Raw genomic sequence first — 13,962 nt, forward strand, 5'->3', positions numbered from 1 at the left:
TTTAGTCGTGCTGCCCTTTTCCTCTTTCCCCCATTCCAAACCCTTCCATGGATTTTTACGTGGGCTTACCTTTTCCTTTCTTATATTAGAACAAATGTTTATATGCTGGATTCTGTGCGGTAGTTTCACTGTCTGTATCTCTTCATGTCTGATTACTGCCCCCTGACAGGAAGCACTGGTATTGGTACACTTTTGACCTTGCTGGTAGAAAATACAGAGCTTCAGTTGCCTGAGTTTAGCCTCTGCTCACAGTTCATCTTCTTGGATAAAACCCTTTTAAACAGCAGGCAGACTTTCCATGGGTGCTTATTTTTACTTTTTTTTTTTTTCCTTGTAAAGCCCAATGCATAAAACTGTAATTTTCTTGACACAGGCTTTGGACCTTTTGACCTAGATTGCCTTGTAATTACTGTTGTTTTGCACAGTATCTGTGCGTGGCTGTAGCTATTTGTTAGCAAAGAGTATCATCGCTCTGTAGAGATTCACTGGTAGCCTATAAAGCCTGTATATGGATTTCTACGCCAACTTTAATTCTTGTTACACATGCCTGTATCTATATATGTGTGTGTGTGTGTGTATACACACCTAGCTATCCATAATGCTTTCATTCCACTACTGCTTCTAGATCTTTGATATAGTTGACAAATGGCTTGATTAGAGTATTTCTAGAGTTTCCAGAACTGAATCTAGGAATAAATTAAATAAATTGCTTTACATAGTATTTTCTTAAGAACTAAATCTGATAGCAGGGTTCTTTTTCATAAGAAAAATTCAGTGGGGGATGTCTGTGAGAAATAATTGTCTGCCTTTTTTGTCTGTTTGCTAGTTACTTTTATTAGTTTTGGTTCAGCAACGGAACAAAGGCTGAAGAAAGTGAGTTACAGGTTAGTGAGCGATCAAGACTGCTTTAGTCAGCGTAGCACAAAACATTAAGCAGATGATTCTGTAGGACTTTGTCTTAAATTTTACTTTCAGTAGCAGTTTTTCTTTGCACTGCAGTCTATTCTCCATGCAATACTGGTAAGCAAATAATAACAATCCACTACTCTTGATTTGCAATAAGAAGGATTTTAAATTGCCGCCTCGTGTAAGCTTTTTACTCACCAGGGTGTATTAGCTGACTCTTTCATTATGCCTACTTGGTTTGTGTACAGTTCAGATGAGTTTAGAAGGATGCTTTTATTAACCATCACTGAAAATACTTCTTCGTATTTTATAGAGGTCTATGTGCATGTGCTGAGTAAATTTGGAGTGCTAACACTTTAGGCTGATTTCAGCAACTGGCAGTATATATACACAATAGACGATTGAAATGAGTGTCGTTTATTTTCTCACTTTTTTATGATTGCTCTATTGTATGGAAGATATTGTAGGCAAATAATTTGTGATATTACAGTGAGACACCCTGCAGAATGGTTGTGAGAACAGTTGGCCAACTAAAATGTGATAAGTACTCTGACTTTGTTCTTACTGAACAGTGAAGCTACTGTTGAACGACATGCTTAGATTTTCACTGAACAATACTTTTCTACCAGTTCGATATAGTCAATTACAGCGATGTATATAGGCATTCTACCCTAAGTACATTGAGACTTACTTAGCACAGTGAGCATGCTTCAAAAGTTAACACTTACCTAGGTATAGTAAATACTAAATTAATATTATTTAGATAAACAGCAGAAGGTTTCATTGTTAAAGGGTCTTGATTTCATTTTGTTGCTTCCATATCAGAGAACGTCTGTTTTTCTTTAAAATAGCTTGTATAGTTCTGGACACAGATGATGGGCAAGCATTGTGTATGAAGTAAAAGTAAGTATTACTGTTAGTTGAGATTCTAAAATGATGAATGTGGCCCATTAAACCTATTAAAGCCTGCTAGACTTTAAGACTTAGGGACATTCCTCCCTTCCCAGTGTGCAGGTTGTGAGGCTGCAGCTTTTCCTTTTCCCAGGTATAGCCAGTAACAAGGCTGAGCATGTTTTCTCATACAGGCGTAGACAAGACAGAGTACAGACATGGCTGGCTACGCAGACAGAAGGTCAGTATCTTTACAGGTACCCATGTAACCATGAACAGCCTCTGCATAAAACATGAGCACCACAGCTAGCCCAATCCTGCCTTCTCTCCTTCTGATGAGGATTGAAGTTTGCCAGTAGAACATAACACATACCTTCGCTCTCTTGATTCACAACCATGCTCATATTCAGGGATCCCTCAGGTATTAGAACGTACTTTGTATCTCCCATATCAATGCTCAGATCCTGTTTTTTGTTTTTTGTTTTTTTATCCAGTTTGCTAACAAAACCTATAGCTACATTCAGCTATTGAACTCTGATGCATATGCATATTTCTGGGTACGTTGAACTTAAATCCAGAATCTGAGTCCAGACCCCAGGCTGTTTGCTAGCCTCCAGCTCTGACTTGGAGTCTTTACAGATTACGTGTTTACTCGATGGCTAGTGTGACTTGAAGTTTTCTAATACATCTTGTGCACATAGAGAGCAAAGGAATAAAGTTTAATAAGAATAACCTGCAATGATCAGGTGTAGGACTTGGCCAGACGAACATACTGACCAGCAGCCTCCTTACGCTCAAGTGATCAGTTATCTCCACATTCTCCATGTGTGTCCTCCCTTAATCAACCTTGTTTCATGGAATCATTCAGGTTGGAAAAGACCTCTAAGATCATCTAGTCCAACCTTTAACCTAGTACTTACAAGTCCACCACTAAGCCGTGCTACTAAGTTCTACATCTACATGTTTCTTGAAGACCTGCAGGGATGGTGACTTAACCACTTCCCTGGGCAGCCTGTTCCAATTCTGTGCAACCCTTTCAGTAAAGAAATTTTTCGTATTATCCAACCTAATCCTACCCTGGTGCAACTTTAGGCCATTTCCCCTCATCACTTGGTGGCTGGGAGAAGAGCCTGATCCCCACCTCGTTATAGCTTCCTTTAAGGTAATTGTAGAGCATGATGATGTCTTCCCTGAGCTTCCTTTTCTGTAGGCTTAAACAACCTCAGTTCCCTTAGCCACTCCTCGTAAGAATTTTCTCTAGACCTTTCACCAGCTTTGTTGCCCTTCTCTGGACACGCTTCATCACCTCGATGTCCTTCTTGTTGTGAGGGACCCAAAACTGAACACAGTACTCGAGGTGCAGCCTCACCAGAGCCGAGTACAGGGGGACGATCACCTCCCTAGTCCTGCTGGCCACACCGTTTCTGTTACAAGCCAGGATAATGTTTGCTTTCTTGGCCACCTGAGTACCCTGCTGGCTCATATTCAGCTGACTATCGACCAGTACACCCAGGTCCCTTTCCTCCTGGCAGCTTTCCAGCCACACTTCCCCCAGCCTGTAGCACTGCATGGGGTTGTTGCATCCAGCACTTGACCTTGTTGAACCTCATACATTGGTCCAGCCTATCCAGATTCCTCTGCAGAGCCTTCCTACCCTCAAGCAGATCAACACTCCTGCTTAACTTGGTGTTGTCTGCAAACTTAGTGAGTGTGCCCTCTATCCTCTTGTCCAGATCATTGATAAAGGTATTGAAGAGAACTGTCCCCAGTACTGAGCCCTGGGGGACACCAACGGAGACAGGCCTCTGGCTGGACTTAACTTCATTCACCACAACTCTTTGGACCTGGCCACACAGCCAGTTTTTAATCCAATGAAGCATACACTCATTCAAGCCTTGAGCAGCCAGCTTCTTTAGGACAATACTGTGGGAAACAATGTCAAAAGCCTTACTGAAGTCTATGTATGCTACATCCAACAGCTCTTCCCTCATCCACTGAGCTTCACCTTGTTGTAGGAGATCAGGTCCATCAAGCAGGACCTGCCTTTGATAAACCCGTGCTGATCGGGCCTGATCCCCTTGTTGTCCTGTAAGTGCTATGTGATGCCACTCCAGATGATCTGCTCCATGAGCATCCCCGGCACCGAGGTCAGACTGACAGGCCTGTATTTCCCTGGATCCTCCTTCTAGCCTTTCTTTAATATAGGTGTCATATTTGCTAGCTGCCAGTCAATTGGGACCTCCCCTGATAGCCAGGACTGCTGATAAATGATGGAAAGTGTCTTGGTGAGCACTTCTGGTGGCTCTCAGTATCCTTAGGTGGATTCCATCTGTCCCATTGACTTGTGTATGTCCAAGTGGTTTAGCAGATCGCTAATCATTTCTGCGTGGATTAGTCCTTCTGTGACTTTATGACTTCTTTCTTTAAGAGTGTCCAGCCTTCCTGGACTACTTTGCCCTTCAGGACTGCCTTCCAAGGGATTCCACCAACCAGTATCCTTTACAGGCCGAAGTCTGCCCTCTGGAAGTCCAGGGTGGCAGTTCTGCTAATGTCCCTCCTTTCATTCCCAAGAATCAAAAACTCTATTAATTTGTGATCACTCTGCCCAATCCAGCCTTCACATCACCCACAAGGTCTTCTTTATTTAACAAGCAAAAGTTTCTTCCCTTTCTCCAGCCTTGTCTCCTCCCATATAAACAGCTGGATCTAGTTAAATTTCATCATTGTTTCCAGCTTTGCTACATCGATGCCCAAAATTGGTATTTCTAATAGGATCTATGTGATCCCATATGTGTGTGGTATTACTGGTATAGACACACTGGTGCTGTTGGCCTTGTAAGATGCAAGTCCCCTAAAGGTGGTCGTCCCCTTCAGTTCTCTGTGCAATCTCTCACATAACTCCTCACAGCTGCCTGCAAAACCCAGACATCCTTTACAGCACTGTCTGCAACTTTCATCAGCTTCTCACACTGATAACTGTTAGGTTGAACTATTTCTTTTTTTATTTTTCCAGAAGTTTCTTATGTTCTGTTTGATTCCCTTAATCTCAGAGCAGAGTCATCATTTGCCTGCAGCCTGAACAAAGTCATTCTGTAGTTTGATGTATGTTTCTCTCTTCTCTCTTAAAATACATATTTTGAATCTAATTTAAATGATTTCTTTCTGTAATGTCCTTTTTGAAAGCAACATAAAAGATCAGCAGTAGAGCAAACATAATTGATACTAAAACCACTCTGGGAAATGATGTAAAAATGTTGAATTTAACAAAGCTACATTTCTTTTATTACTGATTTGTTTATCAGAATATAAAGAGAAAGATAGACTAGATGCAAAAGTGATAGTTATTTTTAGCTTCCTTGAAGTCTTTTGTCATGTTACAATCCTTCTCTGTTTTCCCTGGAGTTCCAGTTTTCTGGGTTTTGTTACTGGAGAGGGGATAGTAAGAAATTCCAATAAATAAAAAAAATAAGAAAAAAAAAAAAAAAAAAAAAAAGGAAGATAGAAAACTTGAAAAGACAAGGTCTACAGGAACTTTTTTCCCCCCTATTTTTCCTCTTTTCCTGGTGTATAAAGCTTGGAAGAGGTTAATTCAAAATGAATGTGTTACAGAATTTAGGTCCACAATTATCTAGACAATGGTAGTAATCCTACAGTCACAGAATGGCTTGGGTTGGAAGGGACTCTAAAGATCATCTAGTTCCAACCCCCTTGCCAAGGACATGGATGCCACCCACTAGATCAGGTTGCCCAGGGCCCCATCCAGCCTGGCCTTGAGCACCTCCAGGGATGGGGCATCCACAGCTTCTCCGGGCAACACAGTCCAGTGCCTCACAACCCTCAGAGTAAAAAATGTCTTCCTGACATGTAATGTTAATCTCCCCTCTTTCAGTTTAAAACTGTTCCCCCTTGTCCTGTCACTATCTGTCCGTGTAAAGAGTTGTTCTCCATCTTTTTTATAAGTCCACTTTAAGTATTGAAAGGCTGTAATGCAGCTACCCTACAGCCTTCTCTTCTCTAGGCTGAATGTCCCCAGCTGTTTCAGCCCTCTGATCATCGCTGTGGCCCTCCTCTGGACCCCTTCTAACAGCCCCACATCCTTCTTGTGCTGGGTGCCCCAGACCTGGATGCAGGGCTCCAGCTGGAGCCTCCCAAGGGCAGAGCAGAGGGGCACAATCCCCTCCCTCCCCTGCTGGCCATCCTTCTGTTGGTGCAGCCCAGGACGCAGTTGGCCTTCTGGGCTGCAGGCACACACTGCTGGCTCGTGTCAAGCCTTTCCTTCCCCAGAGCCCCCAAGTCCTTCTCTGTGGCGCTGCTCTCAGTGAGTTCTTCTCCCAGTCTGTGCCCTGACCTGGGCACAGTCAGGGCAACCCCTGACCCAGGTGCAGCATCTTGCACTTGATCTTGTTGAACCTCAGTAATGATTCTCTAAAGTAGATGTAAGAACTAAGGTAGTAAGGCGTGAGAACTAAGCTAATAAAAATAATGGAATTTCAGGAAATGAAATAGATGGCTTGGTGTGCTATATATAATCTCATCAAAGAAGCACTGTGAATAATTAAAAACTAACCCCACTATGGACAAATGGATAGTGTTAGATTTCTAAGTCTCTATTAGTTAATATGCCTCAAAACCTCTACCTTACTGTGGTTTGATTATGAAACACATTAAACAATCTTAGATAAACAATTTTTTTTTGGTTGTTCCTTAATTTTTACCCCCCTATCCCCTACTGTGATACTTCACTCCTGAAATACAGCCCTAGAACTGTGAGCATCTCCACAGACTGTTCTGAAATCATTAGTACTGTGGAGTTGTTCATTTGAAATATCTGAGCCCGTTTATATTTGGAGGCAAAACAGAGTGTTATAGCTGCTTTATGGCTTTTTTATCGTAGTGGGGAAGGCAATTGTGTGTAATCTACAAATGCAAAGGCTTTTATTATCTGTTTTTATCCCTATAGATGAAAATACAGTTTAGATAACAACTCTGTGCAGCGGCTGCCAATGTAATCAGTCTTCGTTCCAGAAAATTCCTCTGCCTCTTGGTAGTGTTTATTCCATCACACATTTAAATTCAGTCCAGTTTTATTCTAACAGAACAGTTTTGCATTGTTGAAAACACTTTTATATTGTTTTCCAGGAGTCTCTGAATGTTTTTTTCATGGAAAAATTCAACTCTGCTCATACTGTTCATCTGCAGACATTGTGGGGTGTTGTTAACAGATGTAGCAGCACTGCTGCATCCTGATGCTTCCTGAACCCTGAGTCATGTCCTCCCTCTTCAGATTTGGTTTTGTTGTTGCTGTGTTTGGGGCTGGTTTTTTATAGTTTGTGGCATTGAGGCAGAAGAGGAATATTGGTTTAGAAACCAGACACTAAACCACTGTCTCTGCATTATTGTTTGCTTAAGACTTAACATGTCGAACAGCAAGAATAAAGTTAAAAGTCCTCCCAAAGTTTTAAGCTACAAGAGTTGCAACCTGCCTCTGTCTTCTCCCTGCCTGAGGCTTTGTGGTTTTACAGTAAGCAGTGTTAGTAGATAACAATGGTCTGTGAAGGGAGGAAGCAACTTTTCTGTTAGTATATGAAAGACAGATTTTTTTTAAATGCAGTTTTTTTAGATGCGTAATGACAGTGCATAAACATGCCCAGTAAAACCTCTTAATCTGCCATTGATTGCTTTTTACTGTTCTTGTGAATCTATCAAATAATCTATCAAATATCCATGCCTTTATTCATGTGTTTCAGAAGATGAAGAAGAATGGAAGGTTATTAAAGGGAAATTTCTAGCCATCAATGCAGTAAATATGAGCTGTGCCTGTCCACGCAGTCCTAAAGGTCTTTCACCAGCAGCTCATCTGGCAGATGGTTCAGCTGACCTCATTCTAGTTCGTAAATGCTCCAGATTTGATTTTCTACGGCATCTTGTCAGAAATACAAACCAAGATGACCAGGTAGGTGTGTGTTCCCTTTGGCAGTGAACTCTCCAGGAGCAGCCTGAGTTGTAAATATTGACAATGGTATATGACAAAAAGAATATCTACAAAACAGGTTTTTAAAAAGTGCTTATACAGTTTGTATGACTTAATCTTAGCATGTGTACCATCAGAAAAATCACTTAAATTAACTCAAGTCTTTGGCCTACAGCATTCTATATTATATTTATTTCAGCTTGGAGAAAAGGAGGCTGAGGGGAGACCTCATTGCAGCCTACAGCTTCCTCATGCCGGGGAGTGAAGGGGGGGTGACCTATTCTCCTTATTCACCAGTGATAGGACCTGCTGGAATGGTGTCAAACTGAGGCAGGGGAGGTTTAGGCTAGACATCAGGAAGAGGTTCTTCACCAAGAGGGTGTTTGCACACTGGAACAGGCTCCCCAGGGAAGTAGTCACTGCACCAAGCCTGTCTGAATTTAAGAAGCATTTGGACTGTGCACTTAGTCACATGGTCTAAAATTTTGGGTTGATCTGTGTGGTGCCAAGAGTTGGACTCGATCCTTATGGGTCCCTTCCAACTCGGAATATTCTATGATTCTAACCAAGTTCCACTTTTATTAGTTAAATTCCTTCTTATAATATTTTGAGTATATTTACTATTTGGACAATATTTAAAATGTTACCAGATCTGTGCACACACTTCATGAAAAATTGTTCACAGCAATATAATGTAGCTGAGGTAGAAGACCTAGCAAGGAATAATAATTCTTGTAAAATGTATGAAAATATGATGTAGAAAAAACTTACTAGAACTACAGTTTGATTCTAAACTGCAGGCCTAGAGCAGGATTTTAATACATCTGTGTGACATGAGCTTTAGGCATTCAGCTTCAGAGTGCTTCCTTGCATAAGTTACAGCTGTCAGGAGAAACTGCAAGGGGAGATTGATCACTGCTTTGGAGTGTAATACCTGTTGAAAGTAGAGCTATGGCTATGAATGCACGCACTTTAATATTTGTCACAACCTGATATTATTAACAAGTTCTGGCAGATAACCGAACAATACACTAATGGCATATCTGGTTATAGCAACAACAAATCTCATTTGTTTGCATTGCTACTCTTCATCCTCTAGAGTTTGTATAAATTCTCCTTCTTGTATTTCCTTCTTACCATTCCCAGGCACATTGTGTTTGTCTGTGTTCTGTCTTCCCACTGTTCTTTGTCTCTTCTTCTTCCCTTCACTCCTTCTTATTCTCTCTGTTTCCTCAGTATTTTTGGTTATTTGAAGCTTTTCCTAGCTGCCTTTCCAATTGGCTTCAAGATTTATCAATCTTTATCAATCAATCTATCAATTTTAAATTAGTAAAACATATAAATGATAAAAACAAACTATATGAAAATATATTATGCAATGATAATCATCATAATATATGTAATTATATCATTACTATCATAAAATAAGAAATAATTATAATAACATTCTGCTTAGCCATGATACATGAGAGCATTCACAAGTGGCTCTATGCAGCCAGTGATAACCAGTTTTTGCAGCTAAACTTTTTGGCCTGGAATGCTTCTTAGTGAATCTCAGACTCAAACCTTAGTTTTACCTGAATTAGCTAGTTGAAATGATTTTATTTTGCTGGAGTATAATAATATCTCCATATATTCGTATTTTCCTATACACACAGCTCCCCAATCTCTCTAATTCTTTGATTAGGGCAGTGGTTGGCTCATCTCAAGATACTCTTCCAAAATTCAGAAGCATAAGACTTTCAGAAAAGTGTATGTTTCTTAAGGGCTGTAGTGAACAGGTCCTGAGGATGGTACAAGTTTCCAATCCAAACCTTTTTGACTTAAATTCCATGTTATAATTGTTTCTTACAGTTTATTCATAGTTCTTATACTCTATACTCATAATCTCAGAACCTGTAACCTCATTACCCTTAAAGTGGCAGTACTGCTGCTCCGTGAAGACAACCATCAAAAATAAGGTTTCAGTTCTGCTTTATGGTTTTTGACTTTTGCAGTTTCTTAAAAACAAGTATCACTCTATGCCTCAGGTTAAAGTCTCTAGAAAATTGGAACGGATGGACTTTATTGAATACCAAATGCTGCATGCTGAGTTTCTTTATGCATCAAGTATATTTAAGTAATTGTAATTGCCTTTTTTGATTATTTCTTTCTTTGTAGTTTGACTTCTCATTTGTAGATGTTTATCGGGTGAAGAGTTTTCAATTTACATCAAAGCTTTCAGAAGACAATGGAAGCAATGTTGCAGACATAGGAAAGAAACGTTTTGGCCAGTTCTGTAGAGATCACCCAGCCTGTTGCTGCAATATCGCTGACAGCACTTGGAATTGTGATGGAGAAACTCTGGATAGTTCAGCAATTGAAGTGAGGTGAGCATCTACTTCTCTCTGCATCTACCAAGAAGATATTAAGCCTTTTCATTGACGTAAAGGTGCTAATAAAGATACCCCAAAAACGTATCCCCCCAGCAAATTCGAGTCTTCTGATAATAAACTTAGATTATTGTTGTTAAGTTTTGGGTCCTTTCTAGTAAACACTCCAGCTATGTAATGTAAATGAAAATATATATTGTAAATGACCTCTTTAAGATAGATAGATGACCCTACCCTCAAAGTCCTGCTTAGTTCTTAGAAACTGGTGTTATATGCTTGAAGTGCTGAAGGGTGGAGGTCTTGGTGGAAGGATTCTTTTAGACAAATGCAGTATTTCATTAGTCTGAGCACTAGCTCTTGCAACTAAACAAAGCATTTTTCAGGAAAATAGTAATATTTTTTCCTTTTTTTAAAAAAGTCGTATAGAAGCCACCTGATGTGTTTAACTAGCGTCTTAACTAGCATCTTACAGAAATACTGAGTATGTCCTGTATTTTGTATATTTTGACGCACAGCACAGTCTTATCTCCAGCCTTGGCATATGGAGAAAGAAGATTGCAGTTCTACAAATGAACAAATTGGAAGGGAATAACAGCTTTGAAATTTTGAAGGGCTTTTAAATTTGTTTTGTTTGGTTTTGTTTATTGTAGATTAAAGGGAAATACAAATACAAAATATGTGCATCCAAGTTTGTTCCATTCAAATGCAATCTCACAACAGTCTGAGTGATTTATGTAAGAACAGTGTATGTTATACAAGGTCAGATCCTCTAAGTATCCCATGTCACTTAACTGTGTGGAAAAGAGTAGTAGCAAGAGTGATGTATGTGTGAAAACATCCAGTCTTCTTTGCAGGGGAGGATTGTATCAAGAATGAGGGCTATTTTTGTAGTCAGCAAAGAATTTTGCCTAACTGCTTGAGATACACAGATTATTAAAACGAAATATATAGTACCTACTTATATTAAAAAAAAAAAAAAGTATGATTAATTGATTTCCATATTTTTCAGGGTTCACTGCCAGTTAATGAAACTGTTTGCAAGAGGAATTGAGGAAAACTGTAAAGATGAAGCTGCCTACAGCCACAGTAGCATTGAACACTTACTATAGACACTGTTCCTCCAATGGGGAGAAGAAAAAATAAAAGCTCAAGGAAATTGAGTATATATGCATTTTAGTCAAATTGACAAGTATTTTAAAAATTCAGTTGTGTTTTTTTTTTTTGTGATGGCTTCAATATAATTTTAGACATTTTATTTCACTGTGTATTTTTGTAACATTCTAATCATTAAAATGTCTTGAAGTCATGTAATCTAATTTATGTTAGATTGGCATATATGTATGTATTCACAATGACTGATAAATACTCTGTGCTTTTCTAGAGAGCTAATTTAGCAGCTGTGTTGCAATAATATTTAAATATAAAACATTGAACTTTATATTGCCATCAAACCAAGATATCAGGACAAGATGTTTTCAGAGTCTGAGAAGATGTTTTCTGCTGGGAGTGTTATGCAGTTGCATGTGGCTTAAATGCTGGACAACGGTGTTGTCTTTTGCATTTTTTTAATTTTTTTTAGTAAAATCTTGCATTTTCTAATTCTGACAATACCTTGCAACTTATCAATGCAATTCAAACACACATTCCTGGCTTTAAGTAATAACAATAACAATTTAGAAATATTTTGAAAAATAAAAGCATATCTGTATATAGACCATACCTTCTCTCATGTAATCTATTTATAAATGCTTCCTTGCATGCTGCTTTTTGGGTTTATAAAGGGTTTTATGACTGTTTGGATGATACCAAATACCACACACTGCAACTGAAATGTCTTGTCAGCGACTGGTAGGGATACATATGATACCAGGAAGGCATAGGCAAGGGAAGATATAAATATCTTGTAAAACACCAGCAAATTTTACATTTCTAAAAATAACTAAAATTAACATATGAAAAGCTTCCCTTTTCAGTACACAATTCTTTGGAGATTCTACTAGATACATTAAAATGTCTTTGCAAAATAAGTTGTTGGAATGTTGTTTAAAGATATGATTCAATGATTGAATGTTTTAAAGTAATATTTTTATTTAAATAGGAAACAATTTGTGTTGTGAAGTCAAGGGAAGAAACTGTTATATGATAAATCATAAAGCACTGTGCTGACTCGTTTTTACAGCAAATACATAAGACTATCATGTACAGCTATTGAGTGATTATTTGTGTATGAATTTGTGTATTGTGGCACACACATATACTGTGTGCAGGCTTGGTGCTGAATTTTGCTCTTCTCATACAGGTTGTATTCCTGTTTGGTGAGGATCAGAAGCTAGTCCCTGCTCTCTTCTGTAAACCTTACTGCATCTCAGATTTGTGTGTGTGTCTGAACAGCTAATGACTCTCTCTATTCATGTATATCTATTGGCACTTGTGTCATTCAGCTTATATTAGTTTCAGTCTCCTGTGTATTTGCTCTGTGTAAGCCATGGTGATCGGTTGGTTTATTACTGAAACACTTGAAATTTGTTTTAAGTGGCTGTTGTTTTTGTTTGTTTGTTTGTTTTTTTCCATTGAAACATTCCAGTTTTGTGTAATATTAAAATGTTGTGCTATATGGTTGCTATAAAGTATTATTCATACTGTTGCATTCATACTGTATGACAAAAAAAAAAAAAAAAACACTTGCAAATAATAATTGATTACAGTCATACAAAGTTTAGGATCTGTTTCTCATTATATAGTGTTTCAGGGAGATACTTGAAAACTTTTCCAAAAGTAGTACTGTACTTTCTTCAGTGATGCAATGAGTTGAAAAGTTGATTCATCCAATGTTTTTCAGACATTTGTTATGTATACTGTATTTTTTAAGCCATTTTTAGTAAGCGAAATAGTACTTTTGAACCAAGAACCCTGTTGAAAAATCAAATTATGCAGTCATACAAATGCAAATATCTTCTGAAAGTGTCATTTGTGTAAAAAGTTTTAGTTAGATTGATCTATCCAGGAATATTGTGAAAAAAAATGAGATTTCAAATTACTGTAATTCTTGGGCAGGATATGACAGTATACACTCAGCTCACCAACAGACAAGGACTTTTATGAAGCATTAAAGCTATCTAGATCACTTTCTTATTTATGAGAACAGAAGTAAATACTAGCCAGCTCTTTTCATTATTTTGCTAGCAAGTCATGAGACTCCTAACTCAAAAAACAGTGGATTAGTTACATTGTGAATGTATACTGAAGTGCTCTGAGTACTTTTAATATCTGAAACTGTGCACTTGGTATTTCCAAAAAAGCCCACAGTTAAGGCCCCCCTTCTGAGAAATGAGCTACCAGACAAGAAGGGAAAAAAGATCATTTGGTAGTATGGTAATGAAGTGTGAAGTAAATACTAAAGGTGTTGCAACATAATAAAATAAAATCTCTTAGAAAATAGAAAAGCTACATAGCTGCATTTGAATAATTCTACTTGTAGCATATTATACTAGCAAAGCATCATAGTTGAGTTGTATGAAATGTCCAGTGTATTTTAAGAAGAGAGCTGTATAAGTAATGTCTGCATTCGTTTTAATTCTAGTAGTTTGTGGTTTTTTTTTTTTTGTTTGTTTGTTTTGTTTTTTTTCTCTGAATGTAGTCTCAATATGAAAATCATTTATAGGAAAACCAAGTTCGATTTCCTTTTTTATTTCCCAATCTTGCTGGCTTCAAGATTAGAAAATGTGTTCTGTTTTATGAGGCTAAGGGAATTCATTTAAAAAAATAAATAAATAATGTTGTGCAGCAGCAGTACTGTGGTTTTCTTCTTTTCACAATTTGATT

General features: G+C 38.2%; 1 protein-coding gene across 2 annotated transcripts in view; it reads left to right on the forward strand.

Annotated features, from left to right (window-relative positions):
- The window catches only part of CERK (ceramide kinase), a 46,919-nt gene extending 32,999 nt beyond the window's left edge, over positions 1 to 13,920 (forward strand). Inside the window, exons 11-13 of one of the 2 annotated variants that reach the window (XM_082774771.1) lie at positions 7,548 to 7,750; positions 9,929 to 10,137; positions 11,150 to 13,920. In XM_082774771.1, the coding sequence (XP_082630897.1) occupies positions 7,548 to 7,750; positions 9,929 to 10,137; positions 11,150 to 11,249 (512 nt within the window). In that variant the 3' untranslated portion in view covers positions 11,250 to 13,920. Of the gene's footprint in view, positions 1 to 7,544; positions 7,751 to 9,928; positions 10,138 to 11,149 lie in introns of both variants that reach the window. The other variant, XM_082774770.1, reaches the window with a different exon arrangement.
- The last annotated feature ends 42 nt before the right edge of the window (positions 13,921 to 13,962 follow it).

This window comes from Aythya marila, assembly GCF_965140915.1.
Source record: "Aythya marila genome assembly, chromosome: 1".
Taxonomy (NCBI): Eukaryota; Metazoa; Chordata; class Aves; order Anseriformes; family Anatidae; genus Aythya; species Aythya marila.